At 42.7% G+C, this 24,948-nt stretch overlaps 2 protein-coding genes across 7 annotated transcripts; one reads left to right on the top strand and one right to left on the bottom strand.

Annotated features, from left to right (window-relative positions):
* The first annotated feature begins 4,373 nt into the window (after positions 1–4,373).
* LOC106815412 (pre-mRNA-processing factor 6-like) lies at positions 4,374–11,871 on the top strand. The gene is made up of 5 exons (XM_014819867.1): positions 4,374–4,496; positions 6,206–6,336; positions 6,808–6,919; positions 7,200–7,452; positions 8,860–11,871. Exons 1-5 carry the CDS (start codon positions 4,390–4,392, stop codon positions 11,050–11,052), a joined length of 2,796 nt encoding a protein of 931 aa, XP_014675353.1. The 5' UTR covers positions 4,374–4,389; the 3' UTR covers positions 11,053–11,871.
* A 1,951-nt stretch (positions 11,872–13,822) lies between these two features.
* LOC106815413 lies at positions 13,823–23,245 on the bottom strand. 6 transcript variants are annotated; one of them, XM_014819869.1, is made up of 12 exons: positions 23,062–23,245; positions 21,054–21,175; positions 18,388–18,543; positions 17,986–18,179; positions 17,604–17,794; positions 16,938–17,082; positions 16,676–16,825; positions 16,138–16,235; positions 15,648–15,782; positions 15,224–15,436; positions 14,906–14,974; positions 13,823–14,606 (listed from the first exon to the last, which is right to left on the bottom strand). In XM_014819869.1, the coding sequence occupies exons 2-12, from the start codon at positions 21,164–21,166 to the stop codon at positions 14,502–14,504; spliced, it is 1,569 nt and encodes a 522-aa protein (XP_014675355.1). In that variant the 5' UTR covers positions 21,167–21,175; positions 23,062–23,245; the 3' UTR covers positions 13,823–14,501. The 6 variants fall into 6 exon arrangements, with proteins under 6 accessions (XP_014675355.1, XP_014675354.1, XP_014675359.1 ...); XM_014819868.1 differs by having other exon boundaries at positions 14,319–14,606; positions 23,046–23,245; XM_014819873.1 differs by lacking the exon at positions 21,054–21,175 and having other exon boundaries at positions 14,319–14,606; positions 23,046–23,245.
* Between the last annotated feature and the right edge of the window lie 1,703 nt (positions 23,246–24,948).

The following is a 24,948-nucleotide window of genomic DNA, read 5'->3' as shown; positions in this document are numbered from 1 at the left end:
ATATACGATGCAACGCGACCATTACTAATCGTAACGCAGTGTAAATCGCACCTTTGGTCGTGGATCAAAGAACAGTTGCTGGTAGCGCGAGCATTCGTGAGCCGTGCGGGCGCGCTTCCAACGACTAGGTTTTCCCACTGACGCAAGGCCGGAAGGTAGACATTGCTGCCGATTCAGAAATTAAAAAAATTATTAGAAGAGATAATAGAACTAGAAATAAATATGAATTTAGTCCTTCCACTAAACGCAATTCCTGTTTGAATCCACCCATTTATCTGTCTCGTCACATGTCGTGCTCTTACAATTGAATTTAGTTGTTTATTTACAGATTTTTCGTTATATTTTGTAGCCACATAGTTAACGTATGTGTTTTTTCATATGTAAAATCATTCATGTTTGTTATGTAAAAATGCCTATTGAGTAATTGCCCTTCAATAAATATGATTGACAAATAATTATGAAACGCTAGTATTTTAATAGCGTTTTTGTCTGCTAGATTATTAGGTTTAGAAAGTCCGGTTTCTAGGTTAAAGCTATGAAAAAATTACCGTCTCCCTTCTCTGATATATATCGTAATAACGTGCAAATGTCGCATACATTCAGGAAATATTTCTACATTACAGCAACGCAATTGTCACAATAATAATATAACTAGCACATTAAACACGAACTGCGTTGTGATATTTATATATCTCACGCAGAGCTCGCTACGGCTTGCACGCGCATAAACATATTAATTTAGTTACAAAGTTACTTTTAATACGGTTACCTCATTAGATATTACGTGAGCGTTTTCCTACCTTTTACTGTCTTCCGCTCCGTTATCTTTTCTGCAACATTTCCCAAATAAATTTCCCATTTTGTTCTGAGTCTTTTCCCCAGTACGTTATCCGTTACGAGTTCATGTGTGCTTCGCAGAAGCGCACAATGACTGTAGTGAACACAGTACGCCTCCATGGCAACCATCGCTCCATGACATCATGGCTACCGCGCCATCTACCGATAGCGTCATCATTGTTTTGTAAAACAATGGATATAGCGATATAAGCGCATTGTGCGTAGACGAAGAGACTCTTTTAACGGCAGCAGTTTTAGGGTCTGAATGCTCATTAGCGGCTTGTAACAGTCCGTAACAGTTAAAATAGTTGCAACTCGTATCACGATTAGGCGTTCTCACAGAACAGTTGCGATTCCAAAGTTACAGTAGCAGACTTAGGCGTCAGTGCTTTTATAAAATAATATAATCTGAATAAACCTCACTGCTGACAGCATGAATCTCTCCCGTGATAATATTTTACGCAAAATATGCATATGAAATAGAGAGGACGTATTCTAGCATAGATGTATATGATAACATTCCATCAGTAGACCTCTCTTAAGAAATAGGAAGAAGATCTTGCATGTAAGGTACCCGCTGCATATACCAATCAGTACAGAATCTGGCTACGGGCTTCTGCACTGCATTTCTTGCCCTTCGCTAGACTCTTTAATCTTCTACCGCCCTCAGCTATTTTCCCTGCCGCCTGTCCTCAGTCTCCCACCCCTCTCTCACTCAGCAAGCTATATTATGCAGTTTGCTTCAGTCCGTTCTGAGCGCTTGAAACGGTGCTCGCGTACGAGCAATATCTCATGAGAAGAATAATATTTTGCAAAAATTATGCATTTAAAATAGAGGAGAGGTATTCTAGCATAGATTTATAGGATAACATTCCATCAGGTTTCCTTTCTTAAGAAATAGCAAGAAGATCCTGCATGTATGGTACCCGTTGCATATACCAAATAGTACACAATCTGGCTACGGGAGTGTGTTAGCGCATTTGCAATATCTCACCAGAGGAGTTATATTTTGTCATAAATATGCATTTAATATGGTTACGGGGTATCAGCATAGATTTATGTAATAAATTATTATCAGTAGGCCTGTGTTTATGAATTGGAGAGCGCCCTAGCCTGTAGAGCAGAAAACTCCTACTTCACCCTTCCCCCTGCCTCCCCTGTCCCTCTCTCAGCCTCCTCCGTCTTCTACCGTACTCAGCTATTTTCCCTGTCGCCTGTCATCAGTTTCCCACCCCTCTCTCACTTAGCAAGCTATATTATGCAGTTTTCTTCAGTCCGTTCTCAGCGCCTGAAACGGTGCTCGCGCATGCGCAATATCTCCCGAAAATAATAATATTTTCCAAAAAATGCATTTAAAATAGACGGGAGGTATTCCAGCATAGATTTATATGATAATATTCCATCAGGTTACCTCGCTTAAGAAATAGGAAGAAGATCCTGCATGTAAGAGGTACCCGCTGCATATAAAAGTCAGTACACAATCTGGCTCCCTGAGTGTGTTAGTGCATGCGCAATATCTCACCAGAAGAGTCATATTTTGTTATGAATATGCATTTAATATGGTTAGGGGGTATCTCAGCATAGATTTCTGAAATAAATTTTTATATGTAGACCTGTGTTTATAATTAGAAGAGCGCCCTAGCCTGCAGGGTGCAAAATTCTTACTTCATCCCCTCCCGTTTTCCCACTGCCTTTCTTGCCCCTTGCTAGACTCTTTGCTTCAGTCCGTTCTGAACGCCTGAAATGTTGGTCGCGCATGCGCAATATCTTATGAGAAGAATAATATTTTGCAAAAATTATGCATTTAAAATACAGGAGAGGTATTCTAGCATAGATTTACATGATAACATTCCATCAGGTTTCCTCTCTTAAGAAATAGCAAGAAGATCCTGCATGATTGTATGGTACCCGTTGCATATACCAAATAGTATACACAATCTGGCTACGGGAGTGTGTTTGAGCATTTGCAATATCTCACCAGAGGAGTTATATTTTGTCATGAATATGCATTTAATATGGTTACGGGGTATCTGAGCATAGATTTATGTAATAAATTATTATCAGTAGACCTGTGTTTATGAATAGGAAAGCGCCCTAGCCTGTAGAGCAGAAAACTCCAACTTCACCTGCTCCCGTCCTTCCCCCTGCCTCCCCTGCCCCTCTCTCAGCCTCCTCCGTCTTCTACCGCATTCAGCTATCTTCCCTGCCGCCTGTCATTAGTTTCCCATCGTTCTTTTTTCCAACCAGCTACATTATGCAGTTTTCTTCAGTCCGTAATATGCGCCTGAAATGGTGCTCGCGCATGCGCAATATCTCCCGAGAAGAATAATATTTTGCGAAAAATATGCATTTAAAATAGAGGGGAAGTATTCCAGCATAGATTTATATAATAACATTCCATCAATAGACCTCTCTTGAGAAATAGGAAGAAGATTCTGCATGTATGGTACCTACTGCATATACCAATCAGTACGCAATCTGGCTACGGGAGTGTGTTAGCGCATGGGCAATATCTCACCAGAGGAGTTATATTTTGTCATAAATATGCATTTAATATGGTTACGGGGTATCTCAGCATAGATTTATGTAATAAATTATTATCAGTAGACCTGTGCTTATGAATAGAAGAGCGCCCTAGCCTGTAGAGCGGAAAACTCCTACTTCACCTGCTCCCTTCCTTCCCCCTGCCTCCGTTGTCCCTTTCTCAGCCTCATCCGTCTTCTACCGCACTCAGCTATCTTCCCTGCCGCCTGTCATCAGTTTCCCATCTCTCTCTTTTTCAACCATCTCTATTATGCAGTTTTCTTCAGTTCGTAATATACGCCTGAAATGGTGCTCGCGCATGCACAATATCTACCGAGAATAATAATATTTTGCGAAAAATATGCATTTAAAATAGAGGGGAGGTATTCCAGCATAGATTTATATGATAACATTCCATCAATAGACCTCTCTTAATAAATAGGAAGAAGACCTTGCATGTAAGCTTCCCGCTGCATATACCAATCATCAGTACAGAATCGGTTACGGGAGTGTGTTAGCGCATGGGCAATATCTCACCAGATGAATTATATTTTGTCATGAATATGCATTTAATATGGTTACGGAGTATCTCAGCATAGATTTATGAAATAAATTATTATCAGTAGACCTGTGTGTATGAATAGGAGAGCGCCCTAGCTTGGAAAACGCCTACTTCACCCGCTCCCGTCCTTCCCCCTGCCTCCGTTGTCTCTCTCTTATCCTCCTCTGTCTTCTACCACCCTCAGCTACCTTCCCTACCGTAGAAATAATATAAATAACCTATATTAACCTAAGTTATCTATATTATTTCTATGTTCCCTACAGATAAACAAAAGAATGTGTTAATAAAATAAAGTGAAAATGTAAAATTATGGAGTACAAAAAAAATCAAATAACAACAACGATAACAATAATTTTAACCACCACCTGATGTCGCAACAGTCATTTCTATAGATGGGTGCGGACACTTTTTGTGACATCGTTAACTTACGATATTTGTGTATATTTCCCGTCTTACTACGCGGCATCATGGCTACCGGCAGTACACTCAAGAGAAGGAAACATTTTCTCGGCGTACCTTCACCGTTGGGCTATGTTCCAGGGTTAGGTCGTGGAGCGACTGGATTTACTACAAGGTATATATCAGGTGGATCTGGTAGGGTTAGATTTAGTGAAATAGATTATATCTCATAGTGATTTAAAATTATATGATTTTATACAGTGTCAGTGACTCTGTACTGTAGCCTAGGTATTGTACACAGTCACAGTGACACTGTCAGTACTGCAACTGCGAGTACGACACTGCAGTACTGTCTACACTAGGCCTACTACACTACAGTATGTCAGTACAGCACTGGGTCACTAATTTATGCAACTTCATAACCTCAAAAAGAAAATTTCTCAATCTCTAGGGATTGTGCCGAGGAAGGGGAGAGTCAATATTTATATTGATCAAATTGATAGATAAACACTTTGTTTCAGTAGAAAAACAACATGTTACATGCTATCTTAAATTTTACAATTTTTACAATTATTATTAAGAGAGCAGGAAGAGAATTGCAATATAACATTTAAAAGCGCAGGCACAACAAAAGCTTATTGTGAACGGATTCTTTGGAGATTAAAGATAGCAAGAGCAGTGATTAGAATAAGATGATAAAGTATGGGTTTATATGGTCATGTGTTAAATATTTAGTGTGGTATAAAGTTACCTAATGTGAGTCCGCTTTCTCAATGCTAAACTTATAACGTTCCATAAACTTTATCATGGTCCGATATAGACCGAATAATTCTGTCCCATATAACCTTTTTTATATTTTGGTGAGGGTTATATTTGGACAGAACGGGGTTCATTGAAATTTCGTGAGATCGCATGCAAAATGCATGCGCTGAGAATGCGGCCCGTACGCCGCTATTGGCGCGAAAAAAACCCTACCGTTCCCTTCTACATGACTTTACCTTGCTACAGATATGTGTATACATTCACTTCAATCATTATTCACTTCTTAAAAGATTGTTTTTCAGAAACCCGCTTCATTCCACTTTCGTAAATAACATTCGCCATTTACAAACAATCAGACCAATCAGAGCGAGTGTTACAATAGCCTGGTTCTCGCTTGTGGCGCTGCAGGCTCTGCAGCGCTGCAGGAGTGTAAATGGCGAATGTTATTTACGAAAGTGGAATGAAGCAGGTTTCTGAAAAACAATCTTTTCAGAATTGAATAATGATTGAAGTGAATGTATATACATATCTGTAGCAAGGTAAAGTCATGTAGAAGGGAACGGTAGGGTTTTTTTCGCGCCAATAGCGGCGTACGGGCCGCATTCTCAGCGCATGCATTTTGCATGCGATCTCACGAAATTTCAATGAACCCCGTTCTGTCCCAATATAACCCTCACCAAAATATAAAAAAGGTTATATGGGACAGAATTATTCGGTCTAGGTCCGATAAAGATTGACATTCCCTCTTGCTTAATGAAGCCTGTCCGATGCACTCGATCACCTGAGCGTGATCATTGTTTACGGCATGTGCCATCTTCTAAAGATCCTTTTAAGTTTAGCTTCTTTGTTTCTGTCATTCCGTATTGGAATTCTTTTTTGTCGTCTTTGGTAAATTCTCTTCCGTCATATTTGCAACCTTTTCCAGTGCAATCCGCAGTGTTGATCTATCGATTTGATCCACTTCTCTCTCCATCTTCGTTATAGTCTCTAGGACGTTTGAAGACTAATATTTATGAGGTTATGAGGTAAAATGTCAAAGAGTAAAGTGGATTGGCACTAATTTGCCTTTTTCCTAATATAATTAATGCACCGATAACTTATATCAATAATTTTGGGTTTCAGATCTGATATTGGTCCGGCACGAGACTCTAGTGACATATCAGATGAGAGGCATGGACCTCCTGTTAAACGACACAAAGAAGACGAGGATGAGGAGGTCGACCTCAATGATGCTAACTATGATGAATTTGCTGGTACGTATCATTCTTCGTGGATGAACACGAACAGCTAGCTAATGTTAGTAATAAAGGGCTAATCACAAAAGTGGAATTATATTTATACCTAAATGCTATTTAACCGAACGGTATTCATTTTAGGACAAATTTATCCATATTATAACTGAAACTATATGTCGTTTATAAGATATTGCAATCCTTCTGCTTTTAAATTAATAAATAAGAAACACCCTCGGTCTGTAGCCCTTGGCTGAAAAGTCTGTTTGCGCAACTTTTCAGATAGTGCGCTTTGAGTGGCGCCACCGTCGTTGTAATCAAACTGTAGTCGTTAGTTGTTTTAAAACATTAAAAAAAAACATTTCTAATGGTGATTGAACCGTGAAATTTTTAATGTAGCGTAATTTTAACCTAAATCAACTGAAAATAACCCTAGAACCTAGAGTCAAGTATTCTTTTAAAACTTTGTATCCAATCTCTGTTCTTGCTTAGGTTATGGAGGAAGCTTGTGTAACAAAGATCCATATGAAAAAGATGACGAGGAGGCGGATGCTATCTATGAAGCCGTGGACAAGCGCATGGATGAACGAAGAAAGGAACGAAGGTTATACAGAGCTTCTTATTTATTACTAACCTTGTTGGAAACAACTTGTACGCTTCTTTATTTAGTTATATATATCCATGTTGGTAGTATACCTCCCAGAAAATTCAGTACTAGTTTCTTTGACTGCCTATTTAAGTAGGTTTATTACCATGAATCTAAACATGCAAATTAATTTCGTAAAACGCGAGCGCCATCAGTGCTTGCGTGTAGTGTCTCCGATTACGTATGCTTAGAGCGTAGTGTAGTTACTGCGGATACTGATGCCAACTGTGCTGCGCAGGGAGAAGAGATACCTGGAAGAACTGGAGAAATATCGAGCGGAGCGTCCGAAGATCCAGCAGATGTTCTCCGACTTGAAGCGCAGTCTCTCCGACGTAACGGAGGAGGAGTGGAAGGTGATCCCTGAGGTGGGAGATGCGCGCAACAAGCGGCAGAGGAACCCACGCATGGAGAGACTCACGCCCGTCCCTGACAGCATCCTCGCTAAGGCTATCGGCGGTGGGCCGGTGACATCGTTGGACCCTCGACAGAACGTAAGTCTGGCTACGTTCAACAAAGGCGGACTTATGTTATTATGTGAAAAGGCATACTCTAGTTACTTAGTTTGTGTGTAAGAAAGTAACCTGGGGGGGCGAGAAGTTTTAAATCAGGAGTGCTACCACTTCAATACCACTGCTAAAGTTAAACTCGTAGTACTACCAGTGGACTAACCACCCGCTGTACATAGTATTTACTGTGAAAGCAGCTGCGTGGCCTCGGGTTAAGGAAATGGAGATAGGCACCCCCCTATGCGCCACATAGGCACAGGAAGGGATTTAAGGATGCTCTCCACGTTGTGCACGGGTATTGCTCTAGTGAAGATTAAACGTTTATTGGCGAATGAATCGAATCAATCACTTGTTTTATTTATAGAGGAGATATATCTCTATGCTCAAGCCAAAAAATTTCATGAAATTTCCAGCACCTAATTATGTTACCACACAAATTTTGAATTTTTATGTAAAAATGGTATTTTGGATATTTCTCAACTACCAGAAAGAGTGTGGATACAAAATTTTTGCCACATGTTAAGCACAATATGGACCAAAATAGCGCGTCAGGATTTTTCTTTAATTTTCATATTTACCGAGAAAACTCGAAAAAACTGCTTAAAAATCAAGTTGTGTGTTAAAATAGAAAATTTTAGTGAATAAAGAGGCATAACTAATAAAGTACGGCACTTAATAACAATCCCTGACGCGCTTTTTTACCACAATATGTTACCATTAAAACGAGTGTAAAATTAAATTAATCCGAGTTGTAATCACAGAGAAATATCCATTTATACATCGGCTACTATGTCAGAAATCGAAACGGAGAAATCAGCGTTTTTCTATTTTTCACAATGAGTGACCTCCTGTGTGCAAAATGGGTGAACGTGTGTGATATATCTATTGTTAGTACTTACTGCGACATATCCATGACTAACTGACACCACTAAATTGGTAAAATGTTCCATGCACCTTGAGAAATTCTGAGAAATTCTGAGTGACGTCAGCCGCTGCTTACTACACATGTACGCGGGCAAGCAAAAACGCTCTGACAGTTCACATGTACCGTTATATGGAGAAATTAGCATGTACACAGGTGGCACATAGTGTTAGCCATCGAATAAAGTTGAAAACGAAAAATCGATGAAATTTCATGCACAACGTGGAGAGTATCCTTAACTAACTTTTAACCACTTCAATTATCACTTCAATTCCCCAATTATTAGTAGGTTATAAAAAGTGCCGATTCCTTTGCTGTTAAGTCGATAAATTAAAACTGTCGTGACTTGAACCGAAACGAGATCGAAAATTGTTTTACTATTTCGATTCCAGACTCGTCGATAAATTAAAACTGTCGTAACTTGAACTGAAACGAGATCATAATTAATCGTTTTCCTATTTGGATTGCAGGCGGGATACAGCAGTGGCTTGGATTCTACATTTCCAGGAGGGATGACCCCGGGCGGGTTGACCACACCTGTTGGTGAGCTGGACCTGAGGAAGATCGGCCAGGCGAGAAACACGCTGATGGACATGAAACTAAACCAGGTGTCCGACTCCGTCCACGGTCAGACGGTCGTCGACCCGAAGGGATATCTCACCGACTTACAGTCGATGCTGCCGGAGTACGGCGGCGACATCAACGACGTCAAGAAAGCCCGGCTGCTGCTGAAGTCGGTGCGGGACACCAACCCGAACCACGGCCCCGCGTGGATCGCGTCCGCCCGCCTCGAGGAGGTCACCGGCAAGATCCAGTCTGCGCGCAACATCATCATGAAGGGCACGGAGGCGTGTCCGAAGACGGAGGACGTGTGGCTGGAAGCGGCGCGGCTGCAGCCGGGCGACACCGCCAAGGCGGTCATCGCGCAGGCCGTCCGACAGATCCCGGCGTCCGTGCGCATCTGGATCCGCGCCGCCGACATCGAGACCGAGCTGAAGGGCAAGCGACGCGTCTTCCGCAAGGCTCTCGAGCAGGTCCCGAACTCCGTGCGGCTCTGGAAGGCGGCGGTCGAGCTGGAGGAGCCGGAGGACGCGCGCATTCTGCTGAGCCGCGCGGTCGAGTGCTGCCCGACGAGCGTGGAGCTGTGGCTGGCGCTCGCCCGCCTCGAGACGTACGAGAACGCGCGGAAGGTGCTGAACAAGGCTCGCGAGAACATCCCGACCGACCGCCTCATCTGGATCACGGCGGCGAAGCTTGAGGAGGCGAACAGCAACATCCACATGGTGGAGAAGATCGTGGAGCGCGCGCTCGCGTCGCTGCGCGCCAACATGGTCGAGATCAACCGCGAGCAGTGGATGAGCGACGCGGAGGAGTGCGAGCGCGCCGGGTCGATCGCGACGTGCCAGGCGATCATCCGCGCCGTCATCGGCGTCACCGTCGAGGACGAGGACCGCAAGCACACGTGGATGGAGGACGCCGACGCGTTCTCGGCGCACGGCGGCCACGAGTGCGCGCGCGCCGTCTTCGCGCACGCGCTCACCGTCTTCCCGAGCAAGAAGAGCATCTGGTTGCGCGCGGCGCACTTCGAGCGCAGCCACGGCACGCGCGAATCCCTCGAGGTCCTCCTACAGAAAGCCGTCGCTCACTGCCCGAAAGCCGAGGTGCTCTGGCTGATGGGCGCCAAGTCGAAGTGGCTCGCGGACGACATCCCAGCCGCCCGCAGCATCCTCGCGCTCGCTTTCCAGGCGAATCCCAACAGCGAGGAGATCTGGCTCGCCGCTGTCAAGCTGGAGAGTGAGAACGAGGAGTACGAGCGCGCGCGCCGGCTGCTGCTGAAGGCCCGTAGCAACGCGCCGACCGCGCGCGTCTGGATGAAGTCCGTGAAACTCGAGTGGCAGCTTGGCGACATCACGAAATCGCTCGAGTTGATCGCCGAGGCCGTGAAGGTGTACCCGGACTGCGCGAAGCTGTGGATGATGCTGGGACAGATCCGGGAGCAGGCGGGCGAGACCGCGAGCGCGCGCGAGGCGTACAGCGTCGGCGTTCGCACGTGCCCGCGCGCGATCCCGCTCTGGAAGCAGATGGCGCGTCTCGAGGTGCGCGCCAGCCACGTCATCAAGGCGCGCGCGATCCTCGAGAAGGCGCGCCTCAAGAACGTGCAGTGCCCCGAGCTGTGGCTCGAGGCGGTGCGCGTCGAGACGCAGGGCGGCCTGCGAGACATCGCTCACAACCTCATGGCGAAAGCGATGCAGGACTGTCCGAGCAGCGGCGTGCTCTGGGCCGAGGCGATCTTCATGGAAGGCCGGCCGCAGCGCAAGACGAAGAGCGTCGATGCGCTGAAACGCTGCGAGCACGACCCGCATGTCCTGCTCGCCGTCTCGCGACTCTTCTGGACCGAGCGCAAGCTGGGGAAGGCGCGCGACTGGTTCGGCCGCACGGTGCGCATCGACCCGGACCTCGGCGACGCGTGGGCGTACTTCTACAAGTTTGAGGCGATGCACGGCAGCGAGGAGCAGCGCGACGACGTGCGCCGTCGCTGCGTGCTTGCCGAGCCGCGCCACGGAGAGAGCTGGTGCGCCGTCTCCAAGGACATAGGCAACTGGAAGAAGAAGGTCGGAGAGATTCTGGAATCGGTCGCTGCCTCGCTGCCCGTGCCGACGTGAGCGCGGGGGCCAGGGGGCGCCGGTGGAGTTGGTCGCTGCCCGTGCCGACGTGAGCGCGGCCAGGGGTGCCGGTGGAGTTGGTCGCTGCCCGTGACGACGTGAGCGGGCGCCAGGGGGCGCCAGTGGAGTTTGTCGCTGCCTGTGATGACATGAGCTCGGGCCAGGGGGCACCGGTGGAGTTGGTTGCTGCCCGTGACGACGTGAGCGGGTGCCAGGGGGCGCCGGTGGAGTTGGTCGCTGCCCGTGACGACGTGAGCACGGGCCAGGGGGCGGCAGTGGAGTTAATAGCTGCCCGTGACGACATAAGCTTGGGCCAGGGGGCGCCAGTGGAGTTGGTCGCCGACGTGAGTAAAGACCAGGGGGCGCCGGTGGAGTTGTTCGTGGCCTTGCTGCCCGTGTCGATTTGAGCAGGGGACAGGGGGCGCCAGTTGGCCACACCTTGCTGTCTTGGCTGTTGTCATACATGTATACGTGGTTGCCATGGTTCAAGATGTCACTGTTTATCAACATTAGTGTGGCTGTAAACTGCAAAAAGACGGTCGACTATAGTATAGGTCGTGAATTCAAAGTACGTGGTTTGCTTGTAAATATTCTCGTCCACGCATCTGATTTGATTTAGGTTGTATTTTAGTTATATATAGCAGATGATGTGTCACTGACGTTTCCTTACATGTACAAGTTCTACAAACAGCTTATTTGAATCGATTTAGTTTCCATGATGTATTCAATTATGTAAGATTTAATTTTGTCATTTGCCCATCGTAAAATGGTTTTAAAATGGTCCTGCACTATTCCTGGCTCATGGTTCGCACAGTCCTTGAATTTGAGGGGAGTTCTTGAAAAGTACTTGAATTTAGTAAATGTTGATTTTGTTCTTGAAAAGTCCTTGAATTTTTAGAAAGAATCCTTGCCTGTAATAAAAAGAAATGTTGTACCATCAATAATGTGCAAACCTCCATAAAAATTGTGTTAAATGAGCTTAAAATGCTATAGACACGATATACAGTTAAATGATGATCGCAAATTACAGTAAGTCAGTAAATCAAGGTATGTTGTAGAAGTGACAGTGTTTAGAAGGGTTTATTAATGTGATCCAGGTAAGTTTTAGAGGTGACAGTGATTAAGAATGGGGTTATTAAATCAAGAGCAGATAAAGAAGGAGAGCGTACAACGGTAAAATGCTGAAACCATGCTGCAGTATTAGTCGAATTAATAAACTTTTCCCGTTTTATTCTGACGATCCTTTGCAGTATTATTGATTAGCTGTCTTACCTTGTTCATATAAAACAAACCGCATGTCCCTACGATGCCCCTACGCTGAGATAATGAGCGGTGAAAATCTGGTATTTTCGCCGAAAACCGACTGGAGATCAGTCAGTTACTGCATCTATCTCTCGAAGTGTTATTACTTCGGAAAACCTCGCGTGTTTCCGTCAATGATTGACAAATGGAATGAATGACGTCTGTTATTGATTGCCATAGTGATGACCCCCACCTGTGCCCACTTCACGCCCACCTCACGCTGGATGTATAGTAAACTCTGGTAGTATCAAAGATCATATACAATTGAATTAACAATTCAAAGATCATATATATATCATATAATTCATATAAAGATCATATATAATTCATATACAATTCAAAGATCATATACATATTGTATATGATCTTTGGTAGTATTACGTGAGTCAGCGCCACTATGGCGCTACACAGCGGCGACCGGAAGCAACACACTGGAAACACTTCGAGAGATAGATGCAGTAACTGACTGATCTCCAGTCGGTTTTCGGCGAAAATACCAGATTTTCACCGCTCATTATCTCAGCGTAGGGGCATCGTAGGGACATGTGGTTTGTTTTATATGAACAAGGTAAGACAGCTAATCAATAATACTGCAAAGGATCGTCAGAATAAAACGGGAAAAGTTTATTAATTCGACTAATACTGCAGCATGGTTTCAGCATTTTACCGTTGTACGCTCTCCTTCTTTATCTGCTCTTGATTAAATGAATCCAGGTACGTTTTGTTCTGTGTATGAATTCCGATAAAATGTCCTCCTGTATGAACCATGTGGCCAAACATTTCAAATAGCACGTCTTTATATATGCGTAATACCGTGCATTCTGTATTTCGAGCTTGGTTGCTTATATACATTCTTTGCAATATTTCAATATGAAGAGTGTGTGCGTTTCCCATGAGATGTCTGTTGTGTACGTTGGCATTATTGGTGTGAACGCTGTTTTAGTAAAGCCCGGCGCACACGTGAGTTATTTTACTCAAGTAAAATGACGCACGAGTCATTTTACTGACGTGTGCGGCGGATTTTCGTTGAGTAATTTGACGCATGCGTCATTTTACTCACGTGTGCGGCGGATTTTCGTTGAGTTATTTGATGCATGCGTCATTTTACTCACGTGTGCGGCGGATTTTCGTTGAGTAATTTGACTCATGCATCATTTTACTTGAGTAAAATAACTCACGTGTGCGACGGGCTTAATTACTTAAGTACAATTAGATTTGTGTTATAACTTCATGTTACTCAAAATATAGACATCTCACTTAGTACTACTCAAATGATCTTTTATATTCTATCGTCTTATCATTTAATCTAATTTTCCTTTTCAATATATTCATGAAGTAATAATATATGACAATACGGACATCGACTCAGAAATGAACATGCAGTTATAATTATATTATATATTATAACAGCTCAGAGTTAATGTTAAATAAAATTAACGTATGTATATATAATTATAAAAAGAATAGCTTGAACTGATTAGATTTAATTGTTTTCCTGTATATATACATATATGAAAAAAAAATTACATAACCAACAAATTGGGAATGTAAATATAAACCTATGAACTTTAAGTGGACATTAAATCACTTGGAAAATTGATAAAAGTAATAACAGGAATGATAACTATAGGACATCTTACTAGTACTTGTAAGAATTCCTATATAATATTTACAATACATATAATACATAACATACAATACATATAATGTTATTATGTATTGCTGTTATTTATTACTGTACTTTGTTTTAATCACATAATAAATAAGTGCTATGCATAATCTAAAAACACAATCTTATACCACAGGTTTACGGCACAAGTAACGATTATCATACAATCTTATCACGTATGAATACACACACAAATCCTCCTTATGATTCCTTATATCTCATTATAATTATATTATGTGTATCATTTAATGTATATATAGTTTTCCGTAATATTGCAATTGAGGGTTGTGCGGGTGCCAACGTTGAACTGTTATATGGTTTATTAAACTTTTCATTATCTGACGTTACTAAACATTTCCGTCTACAGTGTATGCGTGCGTGCCTCACTAGCCCTATAGCTTCAACTCGTGACAATGGGGAAATTAACAAATACGGGTGTAGCACTCCCAGGTAGAAAGAAAATGGCTGATTCTTAGGGTCACACGTCGGAGAGAAGATCAATGATGACCTTGGAAGCGAAAGCAAATCCAATTGCCATGATCACCTTGATAATTCCTGAGTATGTGACAGGATTATTAAACGCCTAAAATATGAAAAAGATAAAACGTGATTCACAGATAAATATACGGCATAAAATCAGAGACATATTCAGCAAAATGTCCATACAATTAGATTTAAGTATTATAAACCGTTAAAATTGTACTCAGTAGTTTATTCATAAAGATATAACAAACCATGGTTGGTACACGTGGGAGAACACATGAGAGAAATTATATCTAGAAAAATTAATACCGTAGGACTGATATGTATCATATATGACATTAATGTATACATTCACATACTTTTTCTAAAGAATGTAGATCTATGTACAAAAATACTCACCGTTATCTGGATCGGAAACTGACTCAAGTAAAACAGCATGTGCATTCTCTCATCTGTTGGACATACACACTGAAACATATAAACAGTTCAAAAGAGTCATTTTATGAAGTAATTTAACGTACTTTACAGTAATTGCTTAAAATTCTAATTAAGATTAATCACAATACCAACGTAACTGGCCACCATACATCATTAGTGAGCCAATAAACCTAATCAATCACAGAACTATATGAATTCAAATTGTGTAACCGACACACTGAAAACACTGCCACATGTACAGTCGTCGTCGTACATCCCAGATGTCGTCTGCATACGAACCTTTAGCACACGTATTCCTTCATTGTTGACCTCTGCAAACGCCGAGCAGACGAGGGGAAGGAGGATAAGCGGGATGAGGAACTCGATCACATCGTAAGTGCTAGCAGTGTTGTCGAGCCAATACAGCAGGTAGAGTGCAGTCCAAAGCATTACAAGAGCCACCCAGCTACACAACCATCGCTCCAGAAGCAGCGAGGTCATCCTAAGATGACTCTGATAAAGTCAAAATGCATAATTCTAGATAAAACTGTATCGATTGCATGTGACACACAAATATCTTCAATAGACCAGTATTCTCTCTCAATAAATATAGTGACATAATATTTAGACAGTATACAAGTTATACAAATAAATGTCTGTCAGACAGTATTAAGAGAATCTGTGTTGGATAAGATGTGTTATAATACTATCTATGAATCCTTACTGATATCTTCCAGAAAATAAGCAAGATGTCATTGTTCGTGTAGATGACATTTGATTGGATACTACATTCCCTTTCAGGGTGATCACGCGTTCTCTGCCTGATGCCAGGAGCTTGGCTGTTTATGGGTGATGCACTCTACAGAATCAGTGAAAATACACGTAAACTTGTAGATGAACACATACAGCTACAAAAATAATAATTGCCTTTATGGTTCAATAAAAAGTTTAATTTTAGTTATTATATGATGTGAATTTTTGCAATTTAATATAAATAAATTTACTTTGAACTAGAACAAAATGGATTTTGTCATTGAGAAGGAATCTAAATCATGTTTATTTAATTATAATATTATAACAAGTCAACTATACCTTCCAACTCCAAGTGCAGTGACTTAAACACTTTATGATAGTTCTTATTTTAGAACAATTTAGATTACAATGTACGAACTAAAACATAGTGACTGTAAAAACATTGGTTATATGTACCATACCTGTGCTGGATGTGTTTCATCAGTAAGATCTGGTATGTTTATGTAAAAAACAGAATCCCCCTCATGTGTTTCAGCTGAATATTGATCTTCTCTATGCTCTAAAAGTGATAACAATACAAAATACTAGTTATCAAATATAAGGCAATACTTCGTTTTTGTTTTTATGATGATGATTATTCACTACTGTTATATATATATATATATATATATATATATATATATATATATATATATAAACACAAACTTTTCACAGCAATATGCCTATCAGATATGTTCTAGAATGTATCATACATAAATCCGTGGTACACATTAACGCTTCGCTTGTAACGATCTCATTGCTACTACTGACAGCAAGCCAGGTTACAGGAGACAGTGCTGCTAGCTAGACTTCTTTCTCATCTCCGTCTCGCATAATATTGATGAATAATACCGTGACTAAACGGTAGATGGCGCTTAAAGCCAGGTACCAGGACCAGGTTGGTTGCCAGATTGCAGGTTTTAAGTGCCAATGAATATACCACGTTTTTAATACTCTCACCATCAACATCTGCAGCTATTTCATCCATCTCAAGACGTTGGTTGTCAACCAAGTCTATGTCAGTATGGAAACTTCGATTTGATGACACTAACTGTCGCTTCTCTATCCTGGCGCCATCTATTTCGAGTTGTTTGATGAACCGTCGGATCCCTGAAAATCAAGCAAATTTGGTCGCTATTCTGTACAGTCACGGACTCACGGTATGTCGCTTTCTATTGCGATTCTGCACCCATATGAGAGATTGTAGAAAAAAATACAGCACCTATTGTGTGTGTCCGACAGAGAGACATGCAGACGATAGCCACAAGAACATTCCAGATGCATGCACATGTAGAGAAAACGACTCTCGACACATAGTAGACCTTGCAGACGATAGCATTCAGCTGCACTTGCTCACAGTAACTGTTCTGTAAGACATCACAAAGCAGTGAAAAAAATACACGGGGGCTCGGGGCGATTTAGCCCCCCGAAATGCCAAAAAGAGCCCCGGAAATGCCAAAAAGAGCCCCCGTAAATTTGCTTACAGTTCAATGCAAACCAAATTTTAGAGTGCTATTTTCATGCACGCGAGCTTGAAAAGTAGCCCCCGAAAAATAAATTATATTTTTTTCCCTGTCACAAAGCAGTAAAACGCCCATTTATTGCAACATGTGTAACATGCCATGAAACCCCTCCCAAGACGATAGGTGTATGAAAATCATTATTGCGCAAGTTATCTACAGTGTTAGGCTGGAATGATGTGTGACCAGTATCGACGTACATATAGGTCAACAAACAAATATGCCTACTTCATATTGTGTGCTCACGGAAAATGCCCAATCACATAATTTCTTGAAGGGGCAATGGTTATGAGCATAGTCTAGTTTCATGTTCGCTGGTCTATTCCACGTGCTATAGCTATTTTAACCACCGGCCATACATTTCGTACCTGAAATTGGTCTTTCACATGACAGCTGTTCACCATCATGAAGCTTACTGCAAGAAACGCAGTGAGAAGTGCAGAGTTGATCTTGAACACAGTCTTGGCATGCAAGCGTAGCTTGTCCATCATGCTGCGATTACGGAACAGCTTGTATGCCAGCCCGTTCGCGTAGATGCCGAGTGAGCACCAAATTGCACCTGCCTCATAAAATAAAACTCACATTGTAGATACTTAATAACTACATCTATAACACTAAACCATTTCTTTGATGACATTAGGTCTTACAGTGCTGTATGAGGCAAATTTATGAAATGAAAGTCAGAGTAAATGCATCTGATACATTTGATGGACCAGTATATACACACTTTCTGGTTATAAAATTATATACCTAACAAAAGGTTGAAGGATCCATCCATAATTGTTGACTTTGTGTATTCACTGATGATATCAAACGCTGTATAGTAGGTTCCACAAATAGCAAATCCCAATGCAGAGGCAATAGTTGCCATATACATGATAGTTCCTATCCATGGCTTTTCTGCTTGATAAAGTTTAATGCCCAATGACTTTGCAATCACATACCTAAAACATGCAATAGCAATTCATCTAGAAATGTAGAGATGCAATGGTAGGATATACACATGCACACATGTGTGTTTATGTTTGTATTTGTACATTCAATCATTGGAAATTTGTTAATAATATGTTAGTTTAAGCTTTACCAGTAATCTACAAAAATGTTGACTTTCTATGCATTCCATTATAATCACTTCTATCTCATAAGACTTACCACAAGGCATAAGGTAATTTTCTCGATTGCATTATGGAATATGTTGGAAGGTTTTGATCCCTCTCAGAAGCCACTACACCATCTGATCCTGTACCAGGAACATCTGGATCACAGTAAAAGGCCGAAGCAGACATCTGCCTATTCGAGGGCGTGATCCTAAGACATAATAGCCAATGATAAATACACAAATAAATATGTGCCAAATAACAAACTATCTATGTTAATGAATTGAAATCAACCACCCACCTGTTATTACACTCACGATTTTAAGAAAACGAGGACTCCAGTACATAACACTTTATTAGCAACTTATGCATTCACATCACATGAAACATAGTGACAGTCCATGTCATGTGTACACCAGAAAGAGGCAAATTATAACTGCCTAATGAAAACTACCTAAATGCACTATTTTCAAACAAGTGCCACAGAGCGACAGCGCTCACCTGACGGCAGGTGTTCTGATGCTAAACTCACTGGCAAACGAATCCAGAGCACCCTCCCATCGCCGCGTTCGCTCTCCCTCGTTGTCTCGCTCATTCTTTCTCTTTCGCTCTCTCGCTCTTGCTCTCTCTCTCCCTCTCCCTCTATCGCTCGATCACACTCTCTCTCTCGCTCTCTCTCTCTCCCTCTCGCTCTCGCTCGATCACACTCTCTCTCTCTTTCTCTCACTCTCTCTCTTGCTCTCTCTTCCCTTCACGCTCTCTCTCTCCCTCTCTCTCTCGCTCGCTCACACTCACTCTCCCTCGTTGTCTCTCTCTTCCCTTCACGCTCTCTCTCTCCCTCTCTCTCTTTGGTCTTGTGTGCTTTTCTCTCTTTCTTATCTTCTCTCTCCTTTCTCGCTCACTTCCTTCGCAACGCCTCTTATCTCTTTCTCTCTCTTCTCTTCACGCTCTTGTCTCCTCTCTCGCCTCTGACTCTATCACTCTCTCTCTTCCTCTCTCTCCCTCTCTCTCTCTCTCTCTCTCTCTCTCTCCTCCATCTCTCTCACCACTATCTCCTCTCTCTCTCTTCCTCTCTCTCGCTCTCGCGCTCTCTCTCTCTCTCTCTCTGACTCTCTTCCCCTCTCTCTCCCTCTCTCTCAATTCTCTCTTTCTCGAGGCTGGTGGCGCTGGCCGGATGAGGCCTGTGCCCGACTGATTGTCTATACAGAATGCTCTGAGAGTCTACTCGGACTGCAATTTGGGGGGGGTTTCTGACGGTCTTCTAAACCCTAGCAAGGACCGATTTCGTGGGCTAGCAAGACCGCGTAACGTTTTTATATAACTTCACATAAATGTTTATACTATGAAAAATTATGTTAATTCGTGCCATAACCTTCCGGCAGCCCAGTGTTATACTATGGTAACTCGGGTTCCAGCAGCGGGCAAGCAATGGCATAGACATACATTATGAAAATATTGCCTCTAAAAAGGCTGCTGTCCGCGGATCAAGCTACCTGGACAGATCTACTTGTCCTCCGTTGGAAATGACAAGTACGAGACAAAGAATAAGCCCTTATTTCGAAACTGGGATGGTATCAGGAACCTTCGCAAAGAAATGTTCGTTTGGATTGTTATGAAAGTTGCATCGAGATGGTGGTACTTTTTAATGTTCTTAAGATTAAGATGGAAGCTCCCATGTACGTAGTATAGCAAAGAAAAAAAACAAAAACACTATTTGCTAAGACAGAATAGGTAAGCTAGCTCATCCATTTACCTATGCAAGCCTACAGGCTGCTAATAGAGAGCTTTGCACCTGTAAAACTATTACGCTAAGCCCAAAAACTACACCCGTACTACAACACCCACATGCCACTGGCAATTGGCCACTGGCAGTGGCCATAATTAAGTTACTATGTAACGCACTGACAGTACAGAATGCCATAGGAAATTTTCGATTTAAAGCGAGCATTAAACCTATACTTCAACAAATTTTAGCTTTTGAAAATTTCCACTGTACATTGTAGCTCATACATCCAGCATGTATAGAATTCTTACTAGCAAACCCAGCAGCTCAAATTCTTTCAAAACAGTAGGCCCTAAAACAAATCCTTGTTTAACCCCTCCTCTTGAGGCGTCAAAAGGTTATCCGACATTACTCTATCGCATGTCAGCAGAAGGACATTTCCATGGCCTTTCAATAAAGCCATAAAATGCTAGTCCACTGAAACAAAAAATTTCTCAAACCGCTCCGTCAGACCATTGTCCTCACCCCTAAAAATGTCTTCTAAAATCTCGCCCTGTGCCCCTTGACCTTGACCTGCTGGCCGCTCCATTTCAGCACCATGATGGCTTTTCCTACCATGATGCATATACAGCCGACTATCACGACCTAGGTCGAGCCTTTAGATTTGTGCCGCAATTCCGCATTTCCTCCCATATACCTTAAGTTAAGGACGGAATGTTCCCCTCGTTTTATACCTCTTACCTTTGACCCCCCCCCAGCTTCCAAATTCCAACTCGTTTCGACATTACCCCCACGTCCAATATCAGTGACCATACGTCGACGCCGTTTAATATGTGCCCAACTGTTTACGCACGTACGGACGCGCAAGACGCACGCCACGCTTATGCGATTCTACAACGAGCTGCATCTGACTAGTCAGATGAGCTAATAAATACTGATAAAAATTAACTTCCAAAGTATGTTCACCATTGAATTCAATTAAATTTACAAAGGATTACCTAGAACTGGATCTAAATGAATATTCAGAGCATCTGGTTTGATGAAGAGCTATCTCATTAGAATTGGCCCCATCCATTTCTGCTTCAGATGATGCAACTTCGCCCTTTGCCATCCCTGCAACCTTTATACGACAACACATTCCACGTATAAATATATTCAAATGCCACTCAATTGTAATCATCAGTCAACATAATTAGTGTAGTTAAACTATTAACAGTGTCAGTAGAGCTGAGAGGATCTATGTCCCCCGGGGTACTGCCGGAACGTACCCTGGGTACGGACCGGTATACCGGAACGTATCCTGGTACTATCTAATATGCCGGACCTTACCTCGCCTACTCCACTAACGAGTGTCTAGGGAGTTGCCTACGCCTACTCCCTAACCCTAACTCTAACCCTAATCCTAACCCTAACCATATCAATAGTGACCAGGGCAGGCGTTGTTATGCCAGGATGAAATTGAAACAGGGGGAGGGGAGGGGAGGGGGAGGAGGAAGGGGGAAGAGGGGAAACTATGGGGTCGGGGCGTGTTTTTTTACCTACCACTAATAATGCGTAAAATCGCCACCACACCATAGACCGTATTTGAGCGTTCTTGTATATATAAGATAGCCGAGTCGGTTTACAGTTAGTGTTGGTTCGGGACAGGTTAACTGTTTTGTACTTTGTATCGTCTGCAGTGCATGCGTGCTCCCGGTAAAAATACACGACGTCGGGTCCTGGTCGAATTGAAATTCTTGACGATCGATCCCGCGCTGTCAAACTTTTTTAATGTGTGATTTAATCGCGGGGCGGAGAAAATTTAAACGGGACGCAACGATTGAAACAGGGGGGAGTTTTTCCCCAAACGGGGCGCGCACGCCCCGTTTGCCGAACGTAGGAGAACCCTGGCAGGGTACGTTTCTGGCAGTACCCTGGGGACATAGACCCTATGAGCGTCAGTAGAGTCAAGCCTATTGTAGTCATAAGGAGACTAGACGTGCAATTAATAATACTAATAGTACATATATATAGTAATACTAATACTAATAGCCTACATGGTGGAGTAATAAGTTTTTCATAACGTGTAGGCCCTACTGTACGTTACACAGGCACTTATTGAAGCGTTTCAATAAAATATACGAAGTGTCTAAACAACCGGATCCGTTTTGGTATCCTGAAAACTAAACAACCCGGCTCTCTTCTACTGATTGGCTAATTTGTCACTATTTCATTTATTATTATTTTTGGCTAATTTTATTTATTTTAAATTAGGGATAGGGTTAGGTTAGGTTAGGTTAGGGTTAGGGTTAGGGTTAGGGTCTATAGCTCTAATTTTCAAGTTGGTTGCAGTGGCTCAACGTAAGTTTCGCTTCTTGATAGTAAAGTACCGTTTTCGAACCCCATAAGGTGTTTTTATTTTCCTCTGCTTTCTATTTCTTTGTATTTTATTTGTTTCTGCATTTATTTGTTCCGTATTCATTTATTTGTTCTGTAACTTTTGTTTATGTTTGGAATTCAATATATTTCTTTATGTTTTGCATTAAAAATTGTCCTAATCCAATCAGAGAAGAGAGCCGGTTGTTTAGTTTTCAGGCCTCCGAAACCGGGTCCGGTCGTTTAGCCACTACCTAAAATATATACGCAGGGGTCGTGTGCTGTGCACGGCGACAGTTAAATATTATAAGTTATAACTGTCGCCGTGCACAGCACACGACCCCTGCGTATATATTTTATTGAAACGCTTCAAGCACAGGCACTTGAAGCGTTTCATCTGTAAACACACGCCGCCGCCATTGCTGCTGCGCTGCACACTGACACATAAATATATAGTTATATAACTATATATTTATGTGTCAGTGTGCAGCGCAGCAGCATGCCAGCAATGGCGGCGGCGTGTGTGTACAGATGAAACGCTTCAAGTGCATGTGGCTTCAAGTCATTGTGGCACGGTACGGTCTACTACTACTACTACTACTACTACTACTAGTACTAGTACTAGATCAACTCACGGCTCATTCAGTATACCTAGCGCAAGTAGTACGAGGAAAGCACTTTAAAGCAGCAAAGTTAAAAGATTATTGGTTTCTCATTTTGACTTGTAATTGTACATTAAATTTTGTACTTGTACTTTGAACTGTAAATCTGTAATGTACTTTGAACTGTAAATCTGTAAATTGTAATGCGTAATGTTTACTCTGGTGCCGTCCAAACACAACATGCATCAGCGCCATCTCTCGGACGGACACTAGTAGTAGAATGAACGTGCAGAATATACGATTTATGATTTATTCTGCTAATTTCCCCCAAGAGCAGAATGCCCTTGTTTTATACGTTTTTCATATATGCCTAGTTCTCTTTCTAACCGACACAGTATAACAAGTAAAAGTGTTTAATTTGAGCTGTTCTTTGCTTTCGTATACCTACTTTCTTGCTTGCATGGCTGCTTTACCTTATTTTTGTATGCACATCTCAAAAATAATTTTACCATGCATGATCGCCGACATTTATTAATATTTCCCCGTAACAACATGAAACAAACATATATGGCGCATATGGTGTATGGGGTATGGGGCGCAAGATTAGACCGCTCTCAACGTGACCAGCTAAAGAACTTGAGGCATGACTATTCCTATTTAGACTATTCCTTAGACTACTCCTTAGACTATTCCTATTCCTATTCCTATTATCACCATGCTGTCAAGCTGCAGTCGTGTCGTTATGTGGTTGTTAACAGCCACCGTAACTTCCCCTTAAATAGCACGTCCAAGTGATCGCGCCATCTAACTTTCAACGCGCACATATACCGCGGGGATGATCAGTGTGAGAAGCTGCATGTGTAAGAATGCCTGTCTGCCTGGGCTGCCTCCCTGCCTGCCTCCCTGCCTGGGCTGCCTCCCTGCCTGCAGCCGGCGTGCGAGCGCCCGCGTCTATCGACAGCTGACCACCAGGCGGTGTAAATTATACGTACAGACTGCACTGACTATAGCTGTGTGTGTGTGTGTGTGTGTGTGTGTGTGTGTGTGTGTGTGTGTGTGTGTGTGTGTGTGTGTGTGTGTGTGTGTGTGTGTGTGTGTGTGTGCGCGCGCGTTGTGTGTGTGTGTGTGTGTGTGTGTGTGTGTGTGTGTGTGTGTGTGTGTGTGTGTGTATGCGCGTGTTTATGTGTGTGTAGGAGAGTGTGCGTAAAACCAAGCGCACCATACCGATGGTATGTGTGCACCATTTAGCAGATGCTAAGAAATCTATGGAATATTTTGGACCGCATCTGGTATTTTGCGTTGAGTTGTATGTCACTCAATGTAATAGCAAAATTATGTAAAGAACCCCTAGTCAGCATACAGGCCGACCATAACCAAACAGTTGAAACGTTGGGACCAAACTCCACGACAGATGGCGCTCTCGCTCATGGGCTCAATCTACATGGTATCCTGAGTGAGCGAAGGGGCGCTGCATGCAGTTTGCGTTAGGACAAGGCAATGAGAAGGCTAGTGATGGGATGTCCAGGCAATGCAGCCGGGAGATCGATGCTCAGTAGCGTGGAACCGTCATCATACTAGTACTTCTGTTCAGTTGAGGAAGAGTTGGAATTCCTGTTTCACGACGCCGCCTGTGTGGCTCGACACCCTACGGACAAAGAAATCTTTCTCGTAAACATTTAATGCGCAACAGCAGAATTTCACCACAATAACTCTTTTGTAGTTAGGTATTCCACAGCGCTTTAGTAGGAATTGTTTATTGTAGCTACGGTATCTTGACGTTAGACATATTATACAGATGCAAGGCCGTCGCAAGCGGGAGGAGTAAAAGCGCAGTTGCTCCCAGGTCTTGGCAATGGCAACCAACAGCGAACTGCCCACGATCAACTGTCCAGAACACAAACCGGGCGTTCATTACCTTTTCTGGCAACATGAGTTA

This window comes from Priapulus caudatus, unplaced genomic scaffold (genome assembly GCF_000485595.1).
Source record: "Priapulus caudatus unplaced genomic scaffold, Priapulus_caudatus-5.0.1 Scaffold1107, whole genome shotgun sequence".
NCBI classification, from domain to species: domain Eukaryota; kingdom Metazoa; phylum Priapulida; class Priapulimorpha; order Priapulimorphida; family Priapulidae; genus Priapulus; species Priapulus caudatus.
The sequence above is the reverse complement of the archived record's forward strand: the minus strand, read 5'-3'. Positions and strand labels throughout refer to the sequence as shown.

What these genes read in the sequence shown, in the direction of transcription:
- LOC106815412 (XM_014819867.1), top strand. Translation starts at nt 4,390, where the DNA reads ATGGCTACCGGCAGTACACTCAAGAGAAGGAAACATTTTCTCGGCGTA. An exon ending in GCGACTGGATTTACTACAAG is followed by an intron (nt 4,497 to 6,205) that starts GTATATATCAGG and finishes TTTGGGTTTCAG; the next exon opens with ATCTGATATTGGTCCGGCAC. An exon ending in TAACTATGATGAATTTGCTG is followed by an intron (nt 6,337 to 6,807) that starts GTACGTATCATT and finishes GTTCTTGCTTAG; the next exon opens with GTTATGGAGGAAGCTTGTGT.
- LOC106815413 (XM_014819869.1), bottom strand. Translation starts at nt 21,166, where the DNA reads ATGGCAAAGGGCGAAGTTGCATCATCTGAAGCAGAAATGGATGGGGCC. An exon ending in CTGTCGGACACACACAATAG is followed by an intron (nt 16,826 to 16,937) that starts GTGCTGTATTTT and finishes CTTGATTTTCAG; the next exon opens with GGATCCGACGGTTCATCAAA. An exon ending in ATGAAACACATCCAGCACAG is followed by an intron (nt 15,783 to 16,137) that starts GTATGGTACATA and finishes CTGATTCTGTAG; the next exon opens with AGTGCATCACCCATAAACAG.